The sequence below is a fragment of the Musa acuminata genome, chromosome BXJ1-2, assembly GCF_036884655.1.
Source record: "Musa acuminata AAA Group cultivar baxijiao chromosome BXJ1-2, Cavendish_Baxijiao_AAA, whole genome shotgun sequence".
In the NCBI taxonomy this organism is placed as follows: domain Eukaryota; kingdom Viridiplantae; phylum Streptophyta; class Magnoliopsida; order Zingiberales; family Musaceae; genus Musa; species Musa acuminata.
In genome coordinates this window covers 11,614,681-11,639,317 of record NC_088328.1, presented here as the reverse complement: position 1 = coordinate 11,639,317, position 24,637 = coordinate 11,614,681, and the positions used below count along the sequence as shown (strand labels likewise).

Genomic DNA, 24,637 nt, shown 5'->3' with positions numbered 1-24,637 from the left:
AGTACCCGAGCTATGATGCTCGGCCATATCAGTCTCCAGTACTCTGAGTTATGGTGCTCGACCATCCTAGTCTCTAGTACCCGAGCTATGGTGCTCAGCAACATCAGTCTCCAGTACCCGAGCTATGGTGCTCGGCCATCCCAGTCTCTAATACTTGAGTTATGGTGCTCGGCCATCCCAGTCTCCAATACTCGAGCTATGGTGCTCGACCACATCAGTCCCTAATACCCAAGTAGCATTACTCGGCTAGTCATACGTAGTCCATCGATGCTACGCTCAGTCATCATCCGAGTAGTTGCTCGGCCAAACAAGGGCCTGAGTAGTGCTCCTTGGCCACATCAATCCCCAATGCCCAAGCTATGGTGCTTGACAACGTCAGTCTCCAGTGCTCGAGCTATGGTGCTCGGCCACACTAATCTCTAGTACCCGAGCAATGGTGCTCGGCCACATCAATCTCTAGTGCCCGAGCCATGCTGCTTGGCCAATCATATGGTCATTCATCATTCGCTTCCGATAAGTGCAACTTTCGATCAATACTCTAGTGCCTGAGCCATGCTGCTCGGCCAATCATATGGTCGTTCATCATTCGCTTCCGACAAGTGCAACTTTCAATCAATATAATTTCCCAAAGCTACGCCGCCCAACCAGTCTAGCATCAACCAATTACCAAGCCAACAATTCTTGGACAATTGTCGATTCACTTAGGCAAAAAACACCTAGCCATCCCCCGAGCCCTTCTAGGAGGAGCTGGAGCATAACTCTTTCGGGGGGGAGGGGGGGGGAGAGAATGATAGGGCATGTTTTGATACCACACCCTTTGGCAACAATCCACAGCCACATTAGCACTGACATAGAGCTTCAAAGCCGATGTGGCGGACCACATCGGCACAACACTTCGGATTCAAACAAAACAACCATCCTCCCGCGCTGTACAAGGCCGTGCAAGGTATGTCGCATGGTATGAAGCTACCCCAGAAAGCTCAGGATGGCGCCGACCCATATAGGTTGGACAGGCGTCCACACTGGAGATATGGGCTAACTGCTCAAGGGGTCGGCAGTCATCATTGAACCATGCAGGTATAAAAACCCATCACATGGACAATGATAGAGAGGGGACTTTTCTCTCTTATTCTGCTCCACTTTAACTTAAGCTTCAGAGGAATCGAGTCGGGAAATCCATCTCCCGACCCCGACCTAAGTGCAAGGGCTCTCGACGGGGAAGCGGATAGCGAGGCCCACGGCACACCCGACCCGACATCTACTTCCTCCACCCGAGTCTCCACGTGAGTAGCCTTACACATTCGGGATTGGACCGAGCGGTGCGGACTCCTCCACTATGAGAACCACAACAATCTCAACAGAAGTTGCGTGTGAGAACCACAACAATCTCAACACTGCCATCTCACGTCAACCATTTAAGGTACCGGCAAGAAGGTAGAGAAATTTCAAGAACAAAGACCAAAAGAAATCCCAGAAGTAATCTACCATGAAACTAACGATGCGCAGATGTTTCAAACAAGAACGTTTTCCTGCGCTGTTAAATCTGTTTAATGAACATATTCACATGAAGAAACAACAGAAACAAGGAACAAAGACAAATTGAGGCGGGCGCACCACCGCCTTGCGCTTGCGTGCTTGCTTGCTCGGCAACAAATGCGGTCCGTTCCTGGACGTCAAAGAAACTCCCTTCGCTCCACTTGCACATATCTGATCGCCCGCGTCACGTCTCCTCCCGCAGCTTCCATCATCAGCCCCGCCATCGTTTTTCCTCTAATGAAACGTTCCTTGCCGTCTTCATCCATCAATTCTGCAACTTCTGCCGACCATAGACTGTCCACGCCATTACTTGGCGCCTCTACAAATAGCCGCTAGCTTCCTCCACATTAATGCTGACTCAATAGAGAAGCAATTGGGCATCATGGGCGGCTGCATCGGCAGGAGCAGCAGCGTGCACCCGGCGGAACCCCACGACGGTCGGCGAGCCCCGAGGATCGTCTGCCGGGTGAAGGTTCGGATGGCGACGAGGGAGTTCCAGGAGCTGCTCGCTCGCACGAATCCGGCGGAGATCGGGCCACTCATCGTGGAAGAGTGCCTGAGAGGAAGGTGGCCGGCCAGGGATGGCAGTCTCGCTGCCAGGAGTTTGGAGACGATCTTTGAGGAGATAGTTTGATCGTGTGACGAGCTCGTATGTACCCCAATCAATATACTCTTCTCATGAACTACTACGCATGAATGAGATTAATGGAGTAGAGCTTGTAAATTTAAAGCATTTCAAGTATCATAATATAATATACTGCCTACCTACCATATTATATTGTACCTTTTTCTTTCTCCTTTCTCTTTCGTTTCTCCTCTAAATGCGATGCTCAGCGGAGTGGCTTCAATCTTAATCCACATCAAATCTTGATTCTGACTTAGTTTTCTTCGTATCCGTTGATCAACAATCAAGCATAAATCAATAAAGACCGCACAAAATTGTAAGAATCATTTCCCAATTTCTTCTTATCCTCCACAGAGACGTTGGTTCTAAAAATCTAAAAGATTCTACCCATCTCATCAACATATATAGAATACGACATATTTGTAAGAATATTCTTAATGTCTACGTTGCTTTAGAAAGATACCTTCTTTTTATATATCTAAAAGAATAAACATATTATAAATGAATTTCTACATATCTATCTGCCCTTATAAATATCAGATGCATCTCTTCAAACATTAAGAATTACGTATGTGCCCCTCTTTTTAATATTCATTAACAGTTCTACTACTAATTATGTTGACCGATGACGGGTTCGAATCAATTACAGTTTCAACTGACAGTCAGAGATTAATAATAAAAAAAATACATATATATATATATATATATATAATATTACATCAGATATATATATATATATCCTTTATATACATTTCACAATCAATCCTTTGCCTTTCCTTCCGACAGTAGAAAGATTAAAGTGCAGCAGGCAATGCGTGATGGGGGCGGAGGCTCGTTGAAAAGAGCAATTCTTTCTTTTGATGTAAAGAATAACCCCATTCCCCAAGCACATCCTATTTAATTCGGTAACCTCGGCCAAGCCAAGCCAAGAACCTACAACTTTCTCTCTTTCCTCTTCTTCTTCCTCTTCTTTGAGATCCGGTCACTATCATAAGACCGGTATCGATTACCGCTCCGATCTACACCCTCGCCCTCTTCCAATCGTCCCTGCTTCGTTGATCTGCTCTAATTTGCCTGCTTAGATGGCAGCGGACGATGCCGGTTCGGCCGGAGGTGCGGAGAACCTAGCTGCGGGGGCGCCACCACCACCACCTCCTCCTTCTCCTCCCAAGAAGCAGCGGAGGGGGTTCGTGGCGCGGCTGTGGCACGGGATCTTTGCGGGGAGGAACGAGGACTATGAGAAACGGCTTCAGTACTTGTCCAAGGAGGAGGCTACAGTCCATTCGCGGATGAAGCGCCGGGCGCAATCATCACGGCGGATCGTTCGCGATCTCATCGTCCTCTCCGTCATCCTCGAGGTGGCTCCTTCTTCTTGCCCATCGTTGAGTTGTTATGAACCTATCTGATGTTTTTTTTAGGAGTGTCTACTTTCGGATCTTGATCGGAATGACTGATTTAGCAGCCTATCGATCTTTAAGGCTTAGCTGATGACTGTTGCAATCCTATCATGGATACTTGGCTGTAGTTAGGGGGCGTTGGTTCATAGATTGGAGTAGGATACGCAGATTAGCTCTTAAATCTTGGTTCTAGAAGCGCCAAAAATTGCACATTGTGGGTTTTCCCGATGACTAACACGAGGAAGTACCCCCTTTCTGTTCCTCCTATTCAATGAAATGACCGCTAGAATCAAATCAATATATTCCTAGAATTGATGGATTCTTTTTCCAAGTTTATTATTGGACACACTTGTCCATTTGTTTGACTTTTTAACTAATGTTTTTTGTTTTTAGTCCAAAGTCCAAATTACATGGGAGGGTAATGTCATGATTTGGAACACAGTGTCAGTGAATTACTTCAGGCGATTCAGCGTGTTGCTTCGCTTCAGCCTTTTGGATTGTTTTTAAAATTTCTGCAGCGTTCGTTTCACAAGAATCCTTTGTGACTTATGTGGGTAGTCTAGGTCTGTTCATGAGATGACATCTTAGTGGGCAACAAAATTGCCTTCCATCCCTTGAGTGTTTGATGTTGTGGACTTGCTGTTCTTACTAAGATATGTTTCCACATTTTGGCAACTTTTTTTTTTTTGTTTAAAAATGAAGGGAGAACCATATTGAGACCTATACTTCTCAGTATTCAGTCACCGTCCTCTCTTTAAAAGATCAAGGTCATTGCTATTGCTGTTGATTCCAACTAAGATATGTATCATTTGGTAATTTCTGTTTGTTAAACTAAACAGACAGATCACGGTAAAGTGCAAGGTGGTGTTAGCCCAGTAAGTGGCAATTGGCGTAGGCAGCGCTATTCAAAACCAGTGCAATATTGGCAGACCCTATAAGGATTGACCCTCACGGTGATAGGTTTGGACATAGGCCCACTACAATCTGGTGTGGACCAGCGTGGACTGAAAATCAAATTCTTGATTACTATACTTTCTCAGAAAATGTTTGAGGCCATTGCTAGGATCCAGCTTCGGATAGTGGATCTTTTATCGTAAGCATATTATTTGTATTCTTTTAATCTATAAGCATTGTAAGAGACATTTCATTGACCCCACCAAACTTACATGTTATTGTTTATTCCATTTCTTGGTTTTTTATGCCATTTTAATGCTTGTAGTGGGGCTATAGTAATCTTTCAAATTCTGTCATTCGTTTTTGTTCATTTTTTTATTTCCTATTTGAATCAGTAAATTAATTATAGCAAGCATTTAATATTCCAAGGGATTAATTTTCTTGGTATGTCCTGAGAGTTCTTTTATGAATGCTTTTATATTTCGTAATATTTTTTTTTCATTCATACATAAATATCTTGGTTTCTGTTTTGCATTAATACTTGGGAATTATTCATATTAAAGAAACACATAAATGTTCAAATAAATCATATTGGCTGATTTACTGCACAAGTTGCAGTTTTTTGTCTTTTTTCTTATTTCAATCTAATTTCATATTTGATGAAAGCTACATGCTCTAGTTTTTGAGAATTATCTCAATTTCTCCCAGAAATTATAAGAATAGCACACAAAAAAGGTTTGGTAAAATGTATGGAAGCCATGGAGGTAGAAAATTTTGTCGTTAGTGATTCATAATTCTGTCATCAAGTATTGGAAGAAGGATTTTTGGTTATGTTCATGTTTCTTATCTCTATAAGCAAAAACCAAAATGTGATGCTGTGAGGTTCACGACAACATGTTGAACCTTTGGAGCGACATAGATTGGATGGAGTGTGGAAAAAGGTTGATTTTAAGATTCATTCTGTTCTTTAAAATTATACAATATTCAAATTATTGTGCCCAAAAATTAGAAATCCTTTCACTTGACAGTCCCATGGATAATGAAAATCATCATTGCAAACAAAACCTTATGGAATGATTGATCATTTTAAGATATTGTCTTGCATTTTTAGCCCCCGTTGATCTCATGTTCTAGTTGCTCCTTTGCATTATGGTCAGGAGGAGTCAGAAAACCCATTTCTTTGTTTACAAGGGTAAGACTATGTCCATTGACCTCCTTAACTCCACATTGCATGGAATCTTGTGCATTGAGCCATGTTAGTGTTAGGTTGCATTTTTCAGTCTCTTGCTTTATTATGATTAAGAAACCTCTCATATTTATAATCTTATATATAGCCAATTAATAATATAATATGACATTTGGCAATTTTATTTTTAAATATGTTATAACTGCAGTTTACACAGTCTCAGATTTCATTCTTTTTATTCTTGGGTTCAATTGATGCCCTAGAGATCCTATCTGGAGAATGTCATTCTCAAAAACAAAAAATAAAAAATTTCAATTGGTTAATTAGAAATCATAAGATCAGTTCAAACTTTAAAGTTCCTATGCATTGTATTGTATGTGATGTGCCCCATGTTTTTATTCACTAGTCCTGATCCAACGATGGAATCTTTATTGTTTAGGAGCATCTTGATCTGAATCCAAGGTGCTTGATCCAGTCTGATAATCAACAGTAACAATGGTGACAGATATGAAGGATAATAGACATTTTAGTTTTAAAGTTTTGATGTGAGGCCTTAGATTCTTGATTGGTGTATTACTGTCTTCTCTAGTCACCAAAATGAATACGAGGAGAATTGACTAAATGTTGCAACAAACAGAAACATGATTTTGAAAATTTGAAAATTCAGAATATGATTCAAATTGTACTTTTTGGTTTAGTTCTGACATTTTGATGATTGAAATGATATCCACTTTGATCTTTGAGAAATTCATATGTATCTGCTATTGAAGTAATGATAACTATGTTGGAAAAACTATTTATTTTATGTTGTTGAACAATTAACTTTGGTTACATTTAAGAAATTATCATGTGTTATTTAATTTGGATAAAAGTTTATGTTCATAATGTTGGTTGATATTATCATTTTAATCATAATCAATACGACTGAAGGTTTGTTTTAATTTGTTTAGTATTGTTTTTTATTATTTTTAATATTTTATATTTTTACTACATATAATTTTGAATTATTTATATAGTTTAAAATATTTTAAATTAAGTATGTGGTCCGACCAGTGACCTAGTGATGGTCGGGTCGCTTTTTGATTCAGTTCTGATAGCTATGATCTAAAGTCTATAATATAAAATTTAATTATGCATTTTGCTAACATATTGTGTGTTTTGTGGTTCATGATATTTCTACTAGGTGGCAGCAGTGGCTTATGCTATCATGACAACCAGATCAGCAGATATGAGCTGGAAGATGAGGGCTATACGAGTTCTTCCTATGTTTGTTTTACCTGGTTTATCTTCTATGATTTATTCAGCACTTGTAAGCTTCATGAGGATGCGTAAATATCTCAATCTCTACACTTGGACCTATTTTGTTTTTAGATCATATATATACATATATATCATGTCTTTTTTATTCCCATAACATCTTCCAGCATTAATATACTTTCATTGGCCCAATTTTAGAGCCTTGCTTACCTCTTATCTTAAGTTTTTAGATGGTTTTCTGTTAATTAAATTGCCATGTATATATATTTTGCACTTAGAAGATTTTGTTACAATGTTATTTTTGTAACATGCAAACATGAAGTGGATATCACTAGAGCAGATTTGTCTAGGATTTTGGATGACTAGGGACATCCTCATCTGATTGTGGTGTTATTTAAAAAATTTACTACTTAGAAGAAAATTAGCAATAATTTTATTGGTGAAACTGGTCATGCATTTTGAAGGACCTCTCAGATTGGTTTGATTTTAAATTGCATTTTAAATTCTGTTTATATCATCTTCAATATCATTTTGCAGCACCTTTCATTTTAAAGGTAACATGTATGTGTTGCATCTCATAATATATTTGGTATTCAAACCAATATTTTTAATTTCTGGTATCAGACCCATACTAGTCCTGGCGTAGACTGATACTGGTCCAAACTGTACTGGTAGCTGGTACTGGTACATAACAAGTTTTAGAAAAAAACTGAAAAAATGCTAAAGAAAAAAAAAGTTATTTCCTGTTACAAGCCCTGTACTCGGTGGTACAAGCCTGTATCATGCAATTGGTGCAAGTCTTGTATCCGATGTAATGTCAGGTTACCTTGGTCCAACCACCCATACTAAATCTTACTGGGGGATATTTGCAAACCTTGATTTAAACTGTAAAGCCAGTTGAATGGTCAACACAAATAACAAGGAGATATGAAACTTAGCATTTGTACTATTCTATCTTGTTTTGTCTCTAATTATGCCACTTATATTTCTTTAATGCTATATTTTTCCCAAAATAAAAGTATATTAAACTTCCCAAAAAATGATCTGCAAAGGTCCATACAAAAAATGGACTTTAAATCCGAAGGAATTCTCTCCTTACAAAATGCATTCACCTTGGTTACCCTTTCCCTAATCAGCAGCCCAATTGGCTATTTGGTTATCTTCTCTATAGCAGTGAGCACATGAAATTAAACAAATTGCTTAATTATAGCTTCTACATCGCCAATTATATTCTGATCTCCCATGGAGGGAGTTTTGCACTTGTAGCAATCTTTATAATTATCTAAAAGTCAATATCCAACTGCACCCTATAAATACCTTCCTGTCAAGGCAATTTGAATCCTTCCTTAATTGCTAGAGCATCAGATTGTGAAGGTGAGTAACCTTACATATATTTGTGTGCAGACAATGGACACATACTCGCATCATCTCACAACACAAAGCTTAGTCACCCGTCCTGCAAGAGAACAGAGCCACCAATATTTATCTTGATCACTCCTTTGGATGGTTTTTCCCATTTAAGAGAAATGAGATTCACTATTTAATCCCTTCAAAATTAAATTTTCTAGCAGAATTACTAGTGGCTGCAGTGGATTGAGCCCGGATACCTCTAACATTAGGCCACGACTGAGTAAAAATTTTAGCATTTCTACCTTTCCAAATAAACAAAAAGCATATCAGCTATTATAGCCATCAACAGGATTCCTTGCGGCACTCCCCTCCCTTAATCCAGTCAGTATCACAAGACCCCCACAAAATGAAACATGCTACCTTGTTTCCCAGCAACCAACTCCCAAACCTCTGAGAGAAATCACACTAAAAAGAACAGGTGACTCACATGCTCAGAAGCCATCTCACATGTAGGACATCTCAACATTGAAATTCAGCTAGCTAGTCTATAAGTAGTTGAAAGACACTTATGAAGAAGCTTCCAACGAAAAATTTATATTATAAGAGAAATAGGAATTCTCATCGCCTTTCTAACCCTCCCATATGACAGAATCAGGCTTCATATCCCTCAGGTTCATGGAGCCAGATTCAGCAGTAGCTAAGCCTCTTGAATCTAGCTTCCAAATCCATCTGTCCTTACGACATATTGCGATCTCTATTCTACTCAATCTGTTCATAACCTCGAGGTATTTTGAGGCAGATTTAGCCATAGCTAAGCCTCTCTACCGTTTGCAGTAGAGACATTTAAAGCTGACATCACAAGAATGCCACTGGTCTTACCCTCATATAGCATGAGCATAAGAAGGACTGTTTGATCAACACCACCTCCCTCCCTTCGCATGTGTTCCTCACTTGTCTTATTGTCAACCCTGTAACCCATCTTCTTTGACGCTAGCAACATCCCAAAAGAAGCCACAGAGGACTCAGAAGGTTTTTTCCTGCTGCTGAACTCTGCTCCGGGAACCATTGATTTGAGTCACCCCTTGCCCACCTCAATCTCCAGTCGAGCCACCTTTTCCAAAGGTGTGGCAGCTCCATCTAGGAGAACCTTAAGGGGACAAACCTCTTTCTTATGACCTAAATTGCCACTACTAAAACACACAATATGAATACTTTCATAGTCTAGATTTGGAACACCCCAAAATTAGGTTCACCTATCCAAACCCTTTAGAGAAGCAATTTGTTGGTATTTGTTTCCACATATACCATAATATAGTTTCCCTTTCTAACCTTAGTGACCTGCAGTGATTTAAAAAGGCGCTCGGGCGAGGCGAGGCCCAAGCGCCTCGCTAATCTCCCAGGCGGTGCGCTTCAAACAGGCGCCGCCTGGGCGCTCGCCCGAGCCCAGGCGCTGGGTGCTTCGGGCGAGCGCCCGGGTTAACCAAGGCGACCGAACCAGGATTTTAGGTCTGGTTCGGTCCTGGTTCGGTCTCTGATGGTTAGTTGGTTCAATCGAACCAACTAAAATCGACATAAGTGAGAACCCAACCCTAACCCTCGCTGCTACCGTTGCCGCTCCCGATCTCGTTGCTCGCCGCTGTCGCTGCTCGCAAACGCTTCCGTTGTCGCCGCTTGCCGCTGTCGCTGCTCGCAAATGCTGCCTCTGTCGCCGCTCGCGCCTCCCGCTGCTCGCCGCTCCTGCTCCCGCTGCCGCTGCTCGCCGCTGTCGCTGCTCACAAACGCTGCCTCTGTCGCCGCTCGCGCCTCCCGCCGCTCACCGCTCCTGCTCCCGCTCGCCGCTGTCGCTGCTCGCAAACGCTGCCTCTGTCGCCGCTCGCGCCTCCCGCTGCTCGCCGCTCCTGCTCCCGCTACCGCTGTCGCCGCTCGTGCCTCCCGCTGCTTGCCGCTCCTACTCCCACTCCCGCTCCTGCTCGCCGCTGTCGCCGCTCGCGCCTCCCACTGCTCGCCGCTCCCGCTGCCGCTGCTCGGCGCTGCCGCCGCTCGCCACTGCCGCCGCTCTGTCACGGACTTAGCTGGATTTGCCTAAGTCGTGCGGCACCCTTGCGTGTCCGTCCGCAAAGGTCAGCCTCCCCGAAGCCTCCCATTGTCCCTTAGGACCAACAAAAGGGAGAACGGGTTAGAGAGAACGCCTCAATCGGGATCCACAAGCAAACATCTCCGAAAAACACTTCATAGACAATGCAAATTACAAACAGACTTTACAAGCTCTGAACAGTTGCACAACAAAGGGTAAAATGGTCCATTACAGACCGAAAATCTCTCGCACGTGTCCACATGACACAACCTTTTATTTACAAGCCTAAAGAGGCCACCAACCCAATTAAAATGGGATTATTAAGCCTTCGGCCACCCCTCTACATGTTGTACAAGGCATGAACATGCCAAAAGACACGGACATACATAAGCATTATATCAAACACTTTGTTTAGAAGTTTGTCCGTGACATTCTCCCCCACTTATTCCTTCGACGTCCTCGTTGAAGCCTTTGTCGACACTGCAACTCCTCGCCTTTGCTGAGTCTTCAATCTTCTGCTCCAGCTACAATGCGCCTCTTGGCTCCTAGCTGCTCTCCACTACTGTTTTTGAGTAGTCGAACCTTTGATCCGCCATGCTGCTTCAACTCACTAATGACTCTGACTCTGGTGTGGGGTTGGCTGAGTTGTGTTGATCCTTGTTGATTCCTGCGGATCCCCCAGATGAAGGAAAAGACCATCCTTACTGCTGCCAGTCTCTCAAATTCCACATGCTGCTTGAACTGGGTGGTTGCTTGTTGGAGCTTTAACGAGCATCGTCTCGCAAACTACTGAAGTTTTGGGTCCTTCCTCCATAAAATTTGCTCATTGACTCTTCTTTCACTTAGTTGTCACATCCAAGTAGGTTCGCATCACTTCCGCTTTCAATTGGCATTTCGTTGGGAAATGAAGCGGACAATCTACTCTCAGTAGCACTGATCACCGTTGGTGAGGATTTGACAACTATTGTCTTTCATTATCTTCGAAGGGTCTTTGAACTTGTGCAGAGCTCCTCTGCTGGATAGATAAGAGAATTGGGGCACTCGGTTTCGCCCATTCTCTTAAGGGTTGAGAAGGCAAAGGTTACTTGACTTCGCCCGCCTCCTCGAGGTTGTACTTCATGCATCGAGCTGGTTACTGGCCTTCGCCTGCTCTTTGCTCACACTTCTGAAGCACTTGAAGTGTTTGCACTCCTTGCGTTGAGTTAGTTACTGTGATTCACCTTCTCAATGCCATCGAACTTCTGGAATGCAGGAAGTTTTCACCCCAACTTGGAGTAATTCTCTCATAGGTTTGGTCGCCTCTGGGATTGTACCGTCTTCTCCATCAACCCTGCCGCCTACTCCGCTGAGTAGCAAAGGTACAGCACCGCATACTGCCTGCTTCGTTCCTTGGTTATGCACTCTTGCATGACCCGAAGTCTCCTTCACTTTCGGCTATCTTGATGAGAAGCTCATTGACACCGGTCTTACGAAGTTCTTCGGCCTCTGCCCTTCATCCTTGTCTCGGTACTTGGAGATTGCCTCTGCATGCTCCACCTCCTCGGCCCCTTTCACGACCAAGCGCTCTCCCTCCATGAGAGCAAGGGATCAATGACTTTCACGGAAGTCCCGCCTCTGCGGTACCATGGCGCTGCCATGCCCATGGCCCTACTATCCGTCGCCTCGCATCTGCATCCCTTTTCTTCACGATCAGTAGATGTCTCCGTGGCACTCCTCTGAGTCCACCTCCATTCTAACTGATGCTTGATTTTTTTGGGTAGCTAAGTCCCTCTGGACTCGTCGTCGCTTCCTCGCCCCTTTCGACCCCCTGCTTCAACACCTCTGTGTTCTCCAAGCAGCTCTCCTTTGGTCGATGGAAAGACAGACTGCAACTCCCATGCATGGCCTCTGCCATCGCATTATAGGGTTTGCACCGATTCTGTTCTCCTTAGCTTCCTTGGTAGCAACGTTCGCTTACTCGACCTTGTTCTCTGACTTGTCGGGCTCCCTTAAGCGAATATGAGCTCTGGAGCAGTCCAACTCTCTAGCTGCTTCGATCATACCTCTGCATGATCAAGTCCACCTCCATATAGGACTCACTGGTACTTGCATTCGAACTTTTCCCTTGGTGGAACCCAGCCCCCATATGCTGATGACCAAAGTTTTCATCCGCTGCAAAATTCGATGCACGCACGGAAGACCCGCCTCTGCGGTACCATGGCCTTCACTCCATGAATCCATAGCCCTTCTTGCCGTCGTGTTGTTCACCGAAGTGGAGCTTCCAGTAGCTCCCGATCATACCTCCATATGATCTAGTCCCTCGCGAGACTCAGTCGTGTGTATCGCATTGCCACGAACTGTTCCACCACGATCCGCTGCACCATGTCGCCTCCTAGTGACATCTCCATTGCATTCTGATCCTTGTGGAATAAACTCGAATTGTGAACCCTCCATGTGTGGCCTCTGCCAATACATCGCAGGGTCTCCTCCACCTTCGATTTTGTTCGCTCCTTTGGCAATCGACCTTCATCCACCCACTCTTGGGTCACACCTAGATGAAGCACCGCTCTAGGACAGTCCGTCGCCTAGTAGCTCCCGAAGTCCACCGACTTCACTGTAATTTGTGCACCATTGTCTGGATCCTGGGCCTCTGCCCCTACCAGCACAATCTCCGCTGCGCACTGCTTCCTTCATGGCAACTTGAATGGCAACACTATGGCATATTCTTCAAGAGTACCCACCTCTGAGTCCTCTTGCCCCGTGCTAAGGCCTTCTGAACCCAATTTCGCCTCCGCAAATTGAGTCGCCTTAGTTCCTCCATCAAATGCTTCTCCGAGATAAGGTGCATGTGCCCAGAAGCTCCCTTCGTCTTTGGCACCATGCAAGATGAGTTCGCTCCGTCAGAATGAAGGACCCATGGAACAACATGATCCTACTCTTGCCTCTGCAAGAGTTCATGTCCTTGACCTCTGTCTAAGGAAAGCACTGTGCCTCTACTCCATGTTCCAACTTCTATGCTGGCTCCCTTCATGCGGCTTGGGTACTTCGCCAAGTTACACCTAAGTTGCTCCGCTCCTCGTTTTTGCATTGAGTTGATGGTGGCCCTTGTGCCCACCATTCCACGGGTCAGCCTTCCCTCGAGTCCGATCTCCCCATCGACTCCAAGTGTGCCTTCATTTAAGTTGCTTTGGGTCGCTCCCCCACTTGATCTCGCAATGCATCCACCAATGCATTCTCTCAAGCGAGATCATGCGACGACTCCTCGCCGCTTGCTCAGTCCATCGAGCTTCGTGGAGTTGTTGTTTGTTGAGGTACTCCTCATCAACATGTGAGGTCCATCCCACATGATTCTCCCTCTAGAGAGCCGGGACTTATCCCTCCTGGATAACTATCCCGTTGGAGCAACATCTCTCTTCGTTTCGGAGACCACCATCCCCTTGGACTACTCCGATCTGCTGAACAAACTGTGCATTGCTCTGCCTCCTGCAAACGCACTTGCTAGATTGCGACTCCCCGTCAATACAGTCCCTGCTGCACCCCTCAAGGCCTAGCAACATGCTGAACTCGTTGCACACTTCAGCCTCCTACGGACGTATCCTTCACATGCCGAAGAGAAAGTTTCAATGCTCCATGGCGCCGAGTTTCGGTCGCCTTGGGATGGCCACGAACATTCCATCGTCCGCATATAAGCCCATGCATGAGTACCAAATTCTTCGAGTTAGCAATTCCCCTCACCTCTGTGAGCTTTGCATAACTCTTTTGGTCGTTGAGCAACTCATTCCACCTTGCATGGTCTCATCCTTTACTAAGCGCCTCGCTTGGTTTGAGCACCATCAAGTATAGTTGTCAACGTTGAGCCGTAGCTCAAACTCAGCCATCCCAACCTTTGTGCGCTCCACATTCTTCCAAGCTTGCCTGTTCTAGTGGTGCCTCTTGCGCGAAGGGTTGGCCATTCCTCTGAATGCCAATCTCAGATGCCCGCTCCTCTGAGCGACTCCTTTTCCCTACATCTCCATGCCCGTTTTCCCCCAAACGGTCGCGCGTGTGCTGACTGCCCTCAACGCAGCCCCGCTAGGTCCCCCACGTTTGCATGCTAAGTGTTCCTATGAGTGCTTGTCCCGCTCTGATACCATCTGTCACGGACTTAGCTGGATTTGCCTAAGTCGTGCGGCACCCTTGCGTGTCCGTCCGCAAAGGTCAGCCTCCCCGAAGCCTCCCATTGTCCTTTAGGACCAACAAAAGAGAGAACGGGTTAGAGAGAACGCCTCAATCGGGATCCACAAGCAAACATCTCCGAAAAACACTTCATAGACAATGCAAATTACAAACAGACTTTACAAGCTCTGAATAGTTGCACAACAAAGGGTAAAATGGTCCATTACAGACCGAAAATCTCTCGCACGTATCCACATGACACAACATTTTATTTACAAGCCTAAAGAGGCCACCAACCCAACTAAAATGGGACTATTAAGCCTTCGGCCACCCCTCTACATGTTGTACAAGGCATGAACATGCCAAAAGACACGGACATACATAAGCATTATATCAAACACCTTGTTTAGAAGTTTGTCCGTGACAGCTTGCCGCTGCCGCTTCCTCTTTTCTCGGTCATCAGGCTCAGCACCCCTTTACATTTCCTTTTAACAGTATACGTATACTATATACTGTTAATATTATTAAGTTTATTTAAAATAATTAATTTTTAATACTGTTAATAGATTAATAATATATTATTTTGATTTTAATACTGTTAATTTTCATTTATTTGAAATTATTGCTAGGTTTCTTAATATTGTTAGTTTTATATCTTAGATTTTTTTAATTTAATAGCATATTTTTATTTAAAATTTTAAATAATTATATTTATTAATTATATTATATATTTTTATATTTTAGCGCCTCGCTTCGCTCGGGCAAACGCCTGGGCGAGCGCTTAGCGCCTCGGGCGTTTTTGGACCTTGGCGCCTTTTGGTGCTTAGCGCTTATTAAATCACTGGTGACCTGATATCCACCTTTCGCTGTGATCAATGCGACTAATTGGAAGATGCATTCCTGGTTGCAATACTCCATCGGCAAACCTGGAAGTTGAATCCAAATTGGAGCAGTACCAATTTTCTTCATGAATGGTTGAAAATTATGTTTATAGGGTATGAGTTGTAGGACACCTCCCCTAAAATTTGTAAACACCTTAAGAGCATCTGACTCATTCTGAAATTAGAACAAGAAAGAACCCCATTTAATTATAGAAATAGACAGGCCAAATATTAGGAAGAAAGTTTCTAACCATAGAGAGGGGAGGGGGTCGGCAGAAAAACTTATCTATGAAGCAAGTAGCCCAAGGGTGCCACTGCTCTAGCTTCAATTCCTCGAACTTGAGGGAGTTCCTAGTTGAAGCTTTTTGGTACTTTCGTTGAAGGGGTTTTTCTACTTCAGCACATTTTTGTAAAAGTATGTTTTGTATTAGCTGCATATGCTAGAAGTTATATGTGTAGGAAAGGTCAACATCTTGTTATGTGCTTTGATTTAGTTACATCCTCAAGCAAGGAGTAGAATATTTGGGTGTTCTTGTAGTAGTTTTATAGTGGTACATGTTTGAAGGTTAATAAAGGAAATGATTGGTGTTAAAAATGAATTAGGAATAATAAATAAATCTAGAAAATTTGATGAATAGATATATTGTGGCACTGATAGTGCTGTTGATGGTGATGGTGACATCGGTGGCAACAGTGGTGGCAGCCATTGTTGTGATAGTGATGGTCAGAGATGATTATAGTGGTGTCTGTAAAAATTGTGGCAATGCTGATACTGACCATGATGATGGCGGTGTCATTAATGGTCTTAATGGGGTGTAAGGACAATAGTGATGACGACAATGATCGATAACACACATGGTGGTGACTCAGATTAGTAAAGTTGTAGACACAACTAAACTGAAAATTTTTTGAGAAATATTTGGTAGGTCTTCAAATTCTATTCACAATCAGGAAACTGGATATGTAATTTTCTAAGAAGTTTTCAATTTATAATTGTTAAACATGTTTTCATGTGGTTTTCTGCATTCTTAGAAATTTTATTAAAAACGAAAAAAATTTATGATGCATTGTATATTTTCCTTGGAATCCGGAAAGTTTTCCTGAATTTTTAATTTTTTTTAACAATGTTAACATTGTGAAAGGGAATTCCCATGGAAAATCAATTCTCATGGAATCTTTCTGCAACCAAAGTGCACCCTACAGTAGGGCACAACAACATGGATAAGTTTAACATCCATTTAATTGATTAGATATGGATTAAATATCTCTTACAAGTAGAGAACATGTGATAATTTGTCTTGGGAATCACCAATGATATCACACTCTTTTTACTCAAACCTGTATTTTCTTTGAAAGAGAGACATCTATCTATTTATTTGTCAAAAAGGTAGTTTGGTACATTGGCCATGCATTACAAAATCATCTCCCCATGTATGAGGAAAAACTATCAAGGCGACTAAAGTTGCCGAAACAATGTGCCAACTGATTAGAATTCCTGGGTAAGTAACTAAACCAAATCACATTAACTTCATTAGCTAATTCCAGGATATTAGACAGTTGGTTCCAAGGACCGAGTAGCGCTGGAGTTGTTGGGAAAGCTAATGATCTCCTAGTCATCTGTCCAATCCAGAGATGGAATCCTTCTCTTTAGCTCTTTGAAGTCCATGTAGCACCGCATATAATTCAGCATATGATGCATTCATTTTCCTGGATGCACCACATCCAACAACAAAGATGTCCCTTGTGGCTCCATTTTATGATGTAACCTGAGTCTTCAAAACTTGAAGGTGAAAGGAGCTATCATATTCAATCATACAGTGAAAATGATGTCCGATGCTGTTAGTAGAAGGAATATTCATTGGAACCCCACTAGAAGGGTTGTTGGTCAGATCAAGCACTATGCACAAAATGGACTAAGGTTTAGTTTGGTAGATATGAAAGTGGGACTTATTACTGCTCAACCTGAGCATCCAAAGTGAATTAGTAATAATGCATCGAACCATAATAGTTTCTTGTTTCCCCTGGTCAGGCATTTCTTCAAGCTAATCACCATTTAATTAATTGTCAAAGTGTCTGAAACAAGAGTTTACATGTGATTGAATTACATTCCAGTCAGCAGAAGCAAAGGAGCATTTTGGAAAGACATGTGAATTAGAGTCATTGAACATTTTACAGACAGGACAAGGGTTAACTTGAGAGAGAAATATTCGAGCAAATATAACAAAACAGAGGAGTCTATTCCAGAGTAATTTTCATAGGAAAAGTTTCACTTTGGGGGAAACGTTAAGTCTCCACATCATCTTCCAACCAAACCAAGCTTCCTCCCTATTATCAGAAACGTCCTTGAAGATCCCTGCATGAAGTAGAGATAAGCTAGTTTAGCAATTAGGCTTCCAAAAGGAAAACATGTCCAAACCCAAAAGGTCACTATTGGGGTATGAAGAACATAAATATCATATATTTTCTCCTAAAACAAAGGAATGAAAGAGACTGTTAATCACACTATGATTCTTTGAGAGTAGTTCGATCATCAGGGATAATATTGATGTGGTTGGGTCTAACAGATTTGAGCTTGGTCGATGTTTGACTCGAACCCAATGGCTGTATAGGGAGTCGTCTTCCCTAGGGGTTCTTAGGAGAAACCTTAGCAGTACCTTCCTGTATGCTAGGAGCGGTGGTCTCTTTGGCCAAGGAGCACGAGTTCATTCTATGACAGACCATTCCACAAGAAAAGCAGAGGTTGGGGAGGTTTTTGAAAGCCATGGATTAGAAAATCTATAAGGAGCTTACTCTTATCCAAAGTCCTTGAAGGATAGGGTTAGAGAAGGCCATTATAATGTAGACTAGTGAATTTAGCTCTCGTACTTGTGAGCATAATACTATATATTTTTAGGGGTCTTTCTAGATGGGAGGCTATCTGTTGCATCAGTTCAAGGGAAAGGCCTAGAAATAAAATTCATGTAGGTGCTGAGACAACCTTCTCTCAAAGAAATTAGAAGTTCTCTGTAGCAAAAGAGTGAGGGCTCTTCCTTTGACAAACCAAGGGCCTCTTGTGAGGACCCTTAACATTTCTTCTTTGGTGGAGAAACAGAAACAAAAAAAAGAACTATTTGCAAGATCTATGATGATTATCTTCGATTGAAAGCCCCCCAAAGATAGGTTTGGTTGTATATCTTTTTGATATATATAAGATAGGTACAATATTCTCTCAACTAAAATTGAAGCAATTTGATGTCTGATCCAGGCCCATATGACATGATCAACTGATTGAAGAGACAAACAATAGAGGTTGGAGGTAGCTAAATAAATGGCTAAGGATTCCCCTTCAGATTATGTGAGAATTACCCAACTTAAGCTATGAGGATGAATGAAATTTCTTTTTTTATAAGGAAGAACAAAATAATGACTCAAATCATAGTCTAATTCGTTATTTTATGTTTACTAATTGACATTATGTATAGCTCAAGCCATTCAAGGAGAAAAACCTCCAAGAAATAGAATTTCCCAAAGAGTGGTTAACGTATGATATTCATATAAAGATTCTATTTTCTTTTTTTTTTAAACCTCGGCAAAGATTAGTTTGGGAAGGAGAGGGTGAAGAGCAAGAAGAGGAGGTTATTGAGGATTTGGACCAGTATTGGTGGGGTTGGGGGGTTCACTGGGAGTAGGGAGTGGGGAGGGAGAAGGAGATGAAGCATCGGGGGAAGGAGAGGAGGAAGAGGCCATCGCGATCGGAAAAAAGTCAAACCTGTACTTTTTTGTTATATCCTCTAAATAATACATCGTAAATAGACTTGCACTCATATAGATATCACCAACCCCTTATGAAAAGATGATATATTTAGATGGAAAATATGGATCTTACCAATATAACTGAAAGTTTCTAACAGCAAGAACCACAACCTGGAGGAAAGAATACATTCCCGACAAAGATTACTTTTCCCATATTTTGAAGTCCTCAATATAAACTTATAATCTCTACTTGTTTATACTGATCTATGTTTATAAAGAGTACACACACATGCACAATATATATATATATATATATATATATATATATATATAGTCAGTCCATGTGGATGTAAGCTAGTTACTTCTAATGAAGGTTTCAAGTACATGTTACATCCTACATAGTCACATGTGTTTCTGCCAAAGTGGTTATTGAATTAGTAACATATTTAATGTGTTCCATTTCCTATAAAATTTACGTTGAGTTGGAAAGTTAACATCTTTTGTTTGGTTCATGATTCACCTCAGCAGTAGTTTCTTTATTGTGTTGTATGTGGATTTTCTCAGGTTATTTACATTTGTTTGATCATTGTTTTCCTATATGCCATTGTGCACTTCAACTAACTCCAAAATTGCTATATGTAGTTGATCACAAGGACCAGAAGACACTTGAAAGGCTGCGAGCTGAGAGGAAAGCGAAGATCGATGAGCTTAAAGAGAGAACAAACTATTACACCACACAACAACTAATTCAGGTGATTAGCTAATAATAGTCGGATACAGTGATTTAAAAAGCACTAGGCGCCAATAGGCGCTAAGGTCCAAAAACGCCCAAGGCACTAGGCGCTCGCTCGAGCGAAACGAGGGGCTAAAATATAAAAATATATAATATAATTAATAAATATAATTATTTAAAATTTTAAATAAAAATATGCTATTAAATTAAGAAAATCTATTATTAATCTATTAACGGTATTGAAAATTAATAATTTCAAATAAACCTAACAATATTAACAGTATACAGTATATTGTTAATAGTATATAGAAGGAGAAGGAAGAGTGTAAGGGGGTGCTGACTGAGAAAAGAGGAAGCGGCAGCGGCAGTCGGAGCGGGAGTGTAAGGAGGCAGCGGCAGCGGGAGCGGGAATGTAAGGAGGCAGCAGGAGCGGGAGTGTAAGGAGGCAGCGACAGCGGGAGTGTAAGGAGGCAACGGGAGCGGGAGCGGCGACAACGGCTAGTAGCGGCAGCAGGAGCGGCGAGCAATGGCAGCGGTTGCGAGCAGCGACAGCGGCGAGTAGCGAGCGCGGGAGTGACAGCGGCAACGAGTAGGGTTAGCCGGTTAGGAACCGGGTTGAGTAGCAACAACTGATATCGATTTTAATTGGTTCGATTGAGCCAACTAACCACCGGAGACCGAACCAGACCTAAAATCTTGGTTCGGTCGCCTAGTTTAACATCGGCGCTCACCCGAAGCGCCCAGCGCCTGGGCTCGGGCAAGCGCCTAGGCGGCGCCTCTTTGAAGCGCGTCGCTTGGAAGTTTAGTGAGGCGCTCGGGCCTCGCCTCGCCTCGCCCGAGCGCATAGGCGAGCGCCCAAGCGCCTTTTTAAATCACTGGTCAGATAATGATTCTGTTAGATACTGTGATACTACATGTGCATGTTATTACACACACACACATATATAGAAGGTTTTGCAAATCTGATCGGAGCCTGAACATCTCAGATGTACATCTTACACCTGTGTACATATATATTCCAAACTTCCACCCTGTTGGTTCTTGGACTATAGGGAATAAAAACCTTGAAAATCCATGGTAGAAATAAACATGGTGCAATTCAATCTCAAATCCTCAATAGTATTATGCTTCTTTTATTTTGTTTTCTTTTTAGTCGTGTTACATTAAATTCTGGCCTTTCATCTCCAGAAATATGACCTTGATCCTGCTGCAAAGGCTGCAGCAGCAACAGTTCTGGCATCTAAGTTGGGGGCTGACTCTGGTCTGAAAGTTTATGTTGGAGATGAACCAAATACAAGTACAGTGGCAAAAGGCAGTGATGCTGACCCTGTCATAACCACTGGGCTGAGGAACAGGAAACAATCACATGCAAGAAGCAATAGCACTGGGAGCACTATTGTATCTCAAATGGTCAACGAAACTTCGGACGAGCTTGGGGTCGATGACCAAGAAATTTCCGCTCAGACTCAGAAGGTTGTTGAACACTACAAAGCCTCTGGTGCTAGTGATGGTGGTTGGATTGCTCGTATAGCTGCATTGCTTGTGGGTGAGGATCCATCGCAGAGCTATGCGCTCATATGTGGCAACTGCCATATGCATAATGGTTCGTGGAATGGTCATTCATGTTCCCTTTTTTATATAAGTAGCAACAAATCGCTTGGTGCTACATCTATAGAAAGCAAACTAGTCAACTGACTTTGTTTTTACAGGACTGGCAAGGAAAGAAGATTATCCTCGCATATCTTACTACTGTCCTCATTGTCATGCTTTGAATACATCTCAGCAATCAGGAGAGCCTGATTCAGGTTCCAGTTCAGGCAGGGGCATTTCATATGCTTCGGTTGATGCCAAATATGATAACAATGCAGAAGTTCCTAAGTTGCCAACTGGTGAAAAGGATGATAAAGAAGATGCCCTAGAGGTTAGTTGATGATTATGGAATTACAGATTCTTGTTGTGCTTTCTTCTTCTTTGTTCTATTGATTGTGGCACTTGTGTTTGGAATAGTAGAAGTTCTCTCTCTCTCTCTCTCTGTAACATAATGACACCACATAATTGCATGTTTTAGTGGTTGTTTTTGTTGTCAAGTCATCCTCAACATATCAAGTTTGGGAACTTAAAAAGAGCCTTTCAGCTTGTGGGATCCTCGAGTCACTTACAAGTGTTGCTTGAATCAGATTCTGCTTCGAGACATTTTTGTTATGAAATGAAGAATTAGTCAAACTAAGGATTCTGATTTGAACTAATAATAGGTAGGACTTGAATGATCGCTCGACGATTTCCTACATCCGCAAAGGACCCAAGTAATGATGTTGGTTTCCTTCTGCGGGTTACATGTGGATGGTCTCGAGGCCCTGTAGGCGTATTTCACAATGGACAATAAATACTAGCTGATTTTATTTCGTAGACGAAGTGTCTTTAATAATATGATCAACGGTTAAATAAATGAACCAGGTAAGAAGGTAACCGTGTTATTTTGGAAGAGCAGCAGCAAGCTGCACTTGTATCCCTTCTTCTTATACGGGACATGGGATTTTGTGTTTGCCGTGTTGCCTCGGGAAGGAAGCCACAACTGGTAGCTGGAGAATTTGATGGGCGTTGTTACTGCGGGCTCAGGGATCCGCTCATATCACAACCCATCTGATAATAAGCATCTCTAACGATCGTACAACATGGTTACTATTAAATTCCCTCTCGTATCAGTTGTCCTAACATATAACGTTATTATGTATGACATATAACGTTACATACTCTCCAAAATTTTCCGATGATATATTCTATAACGTGAGTCGATCATGACACATGGAATGTCTTAAAAGGCCTCAATTGAGAGTGTTTATAGACAGATAAAACATCTGGTTCTTGCTCCCGGTTAGCAATATACAACTCATTAAGATTTGAAGAAAATGAGAGCTCTATATAACAGTGCAGTTTCATCTTTGCTGGGATTCTATTGCTGTCTCGATCAGCAGCTGAGAGAGGCAGAAAGCTGCTACAACTAAGAAATCAGTTTTCTTTGCGAGTGCTACGTGTATCTCTGCTTGTTGGGTTGCCATCTTCCTTTGGACTTGTTTCATCATGAACTGCAGCCTCAACCTCCATTTTGACATCAGTTTTAGCATCCCCTTCGGCTTCACCTTCAGCTTCAGATTGGCCAGCCTCATGGCCAGAGTCCATATCAGGGCTCTGCTTCTGAACTTCTCCAGCTGTAGCATCAGAGTCCATAGGAGCCACTCCATCTTCAAGCTCAGCTCCACTACCAACACCATCAGTCTCAACTGCAGCTGATGCTACCTAAACATAGAAAATTAGTTTACGTCTTCAGCGCCTCTTGCTATAAAGAATGAGTTTGAGATATTCTGAAGAAAGGATGTTAGAGTCGATCATTCCAAACTCAAATGCATCTGTACAATCAGTGTTGATGTTGGTTCTGAGTTAATGGTTTGTAGTATAGCAAAAGAAAAAGGGCAAACCACTTCAACAACGTCCAAGCAGTTAAAGATTTTGAAATTCTTCAGAATATAGATTATCCGAGAATAAAATCGAGGTGCGTGGTGTTTAACATAGGTTATCAACGGATTTGCAACTACCTGACTATCTTCGGGCTGCGCTGCAGCACCTTTTGCTTCTTCCTTTTTAGCTCGTTTTGTCTTGTCACCAGGTTTTGTATGAAACTTGGACCGAACCTCCGGTGGTAGAAGTTCTGGTGGTACAACTCCTTCGATGCCATGATCAGTAAACTATATCAAACAAATAATTGCAATTGTATCCAGTTAAAGAACAGATAATTGTGATCCTCTTGTAGATAGATATTCATATGTTCTTTAGAAAGTGAACCATACTCGAGAAAATCCTTCCAAGTCCTGTCGGGCTGAAAATCGTAGGCCTTTCCAACAGTAAACCTGGCATATCAAAACCATAAATAGCAGATAACTTTTGGATCATAATGAATTTTTCATCTCAACAGAAAATTTAAGCTAGTAAGGTTCCTCAACAAATAATTAACTCGAAAATGAGACATTCGTTTCAATAACTACTGTATTGTATTGTCCACTAACACTCCAAGATGCATTATCTTCTGTGGCAGTTAAATAGTCAAAACCAAAAAATATCACCAAAACCTGTGACTTACACGATTGTTTTTATGATGATATTCAGCTTCAATTCCAGCAGAAACATCCATCTGCAATAGTTGAAGACACGTTACGTGCTTAAGACATCCAATAAAAGGATCCAACAGTGTATAGAGAGGAAAATAATTTCACTACTCAGACAATACTATTTTAAACCTTGCCTGTTTAAGTTGAACAGAAATAACTACCGAAAATAGGTGATAAAATGCTTACATCCTCTCCAAGAGGTTTCCAATACTCGGTGATTGAGGGCATTCGAACACGCTGAGGGTCAGTCAAAGCATTCTGAATTTGGAAGACAACAAAATTAGAACAGGCAATAGAAATCTAATAGTGAAGTTGTTAAGTTAAGCAATGTGATACAAAACCATCATGTACACACATGTATGCAAACTAGTCTTATCAAAGACTAGTAGGCAATTTATAAGGAAAAGTTTGACAGTAAGTTTAGGTACTTTATTAACCGGAAATCAGGGAAGGGCATGACTTGGTCAAGGCTAGGTCTTTCACCCTTATGACCCCTGCTTGCCTATAGCCTCTGGATGATCTGAAAGGCCCATAATGATCTATGCTTCAACAATGTGAGGACAAGTCCCTTGATTATTTCCTATAATGTGGTGGGGTTGGTGATTCACTGCAACCCCTTTTCTGAATACGAGGGAACCCAAAATGAGATATATGTAACAATCTAGTGCATTGGATTAA

The 24,637-nt window shown here is 42.1% G+C and overlaps 2 protein-coding genes across 5 annotated transcripts in view; one reads left to right on the top strand and one right to left on the bottom strand.

Moving 5' to 3' along the window:
• The first annotated feature begins 2,966 nt into the window (after positions 1 to 2,966).
• Positions 2,967 to 21,953, top strand: LOC103972959 (uncharacterized protein At2g24330). Of its 2 annotated transcripts, XM_009387383.3 has the most exons (5): positions 2,967 to 3,519; positions 6,822 to 6,966; positions 19,709 to 19,818; positions 20,988 to 21,402; positions 21,509 to 21,953. In XM_009387383.3, exons 1-5 carry the CDS (start codon positions 3,244 to 3,246, stop codon positions 21,727 to 21,729), a joined length of 1,167 nt encoding a protein of 388 aa, XP_009385658.1. In that variant the 5' UTR covers positions 2,967 to 3,243; the 3' UTR covers positions 21,730 to 21,953. The 2 variants fall into 2 exon arrangements, with proteins under 2 accessions (XP_009385658.1, XP_064942448.1); XM_065086376.1 differs by lacking the exon at positions 19,709 to 19,818 and having other exon boundaries at positions 3,094 to 3,519; positions 6,822 to 6,947.
• A 654-nt stretch (positions 21,954 to 22,607) lies between these two features.
• Positions 22,608 to 24,637, bottom strand: part of LOC135582783 (THO complex subunit 1-like) — a 30,674-nt gene continuing 28,644 nt past the window's right edge. For all 3 annotated transcript variants that reach the window (XM_065086352.1, XM_009387385.3, XM_065086345.1), the window contains 5 exons: positions 24,146 to 24,217; positions 23,932 to 23,982; positions 23,642 to 23,701; positions 23,390 to 23,539; positions 22,608 to 23,093 (listed from right to left, as the gene is read on the bottom strand). In XM_065086352.1, coding sequence (XP_064942424.1) covers positions 22,806 to 23,093; positions 23,390 to 23,539; positions 23,642 to 23,701; positions 23,932 to 23,982; positions 24,146 to 24,217 — 621 coding nt within the window. In that variant the 3' untranslated portion in view covers positions 22,608 to 22,805. The remainder of the gene's footprint in view (positions 23,094 to 23,389; positions 23,540 to 23,641; positions 23,702 to 23,931; positions 23,983 to 24,145; positions 24,218 to 24,637) is intronic.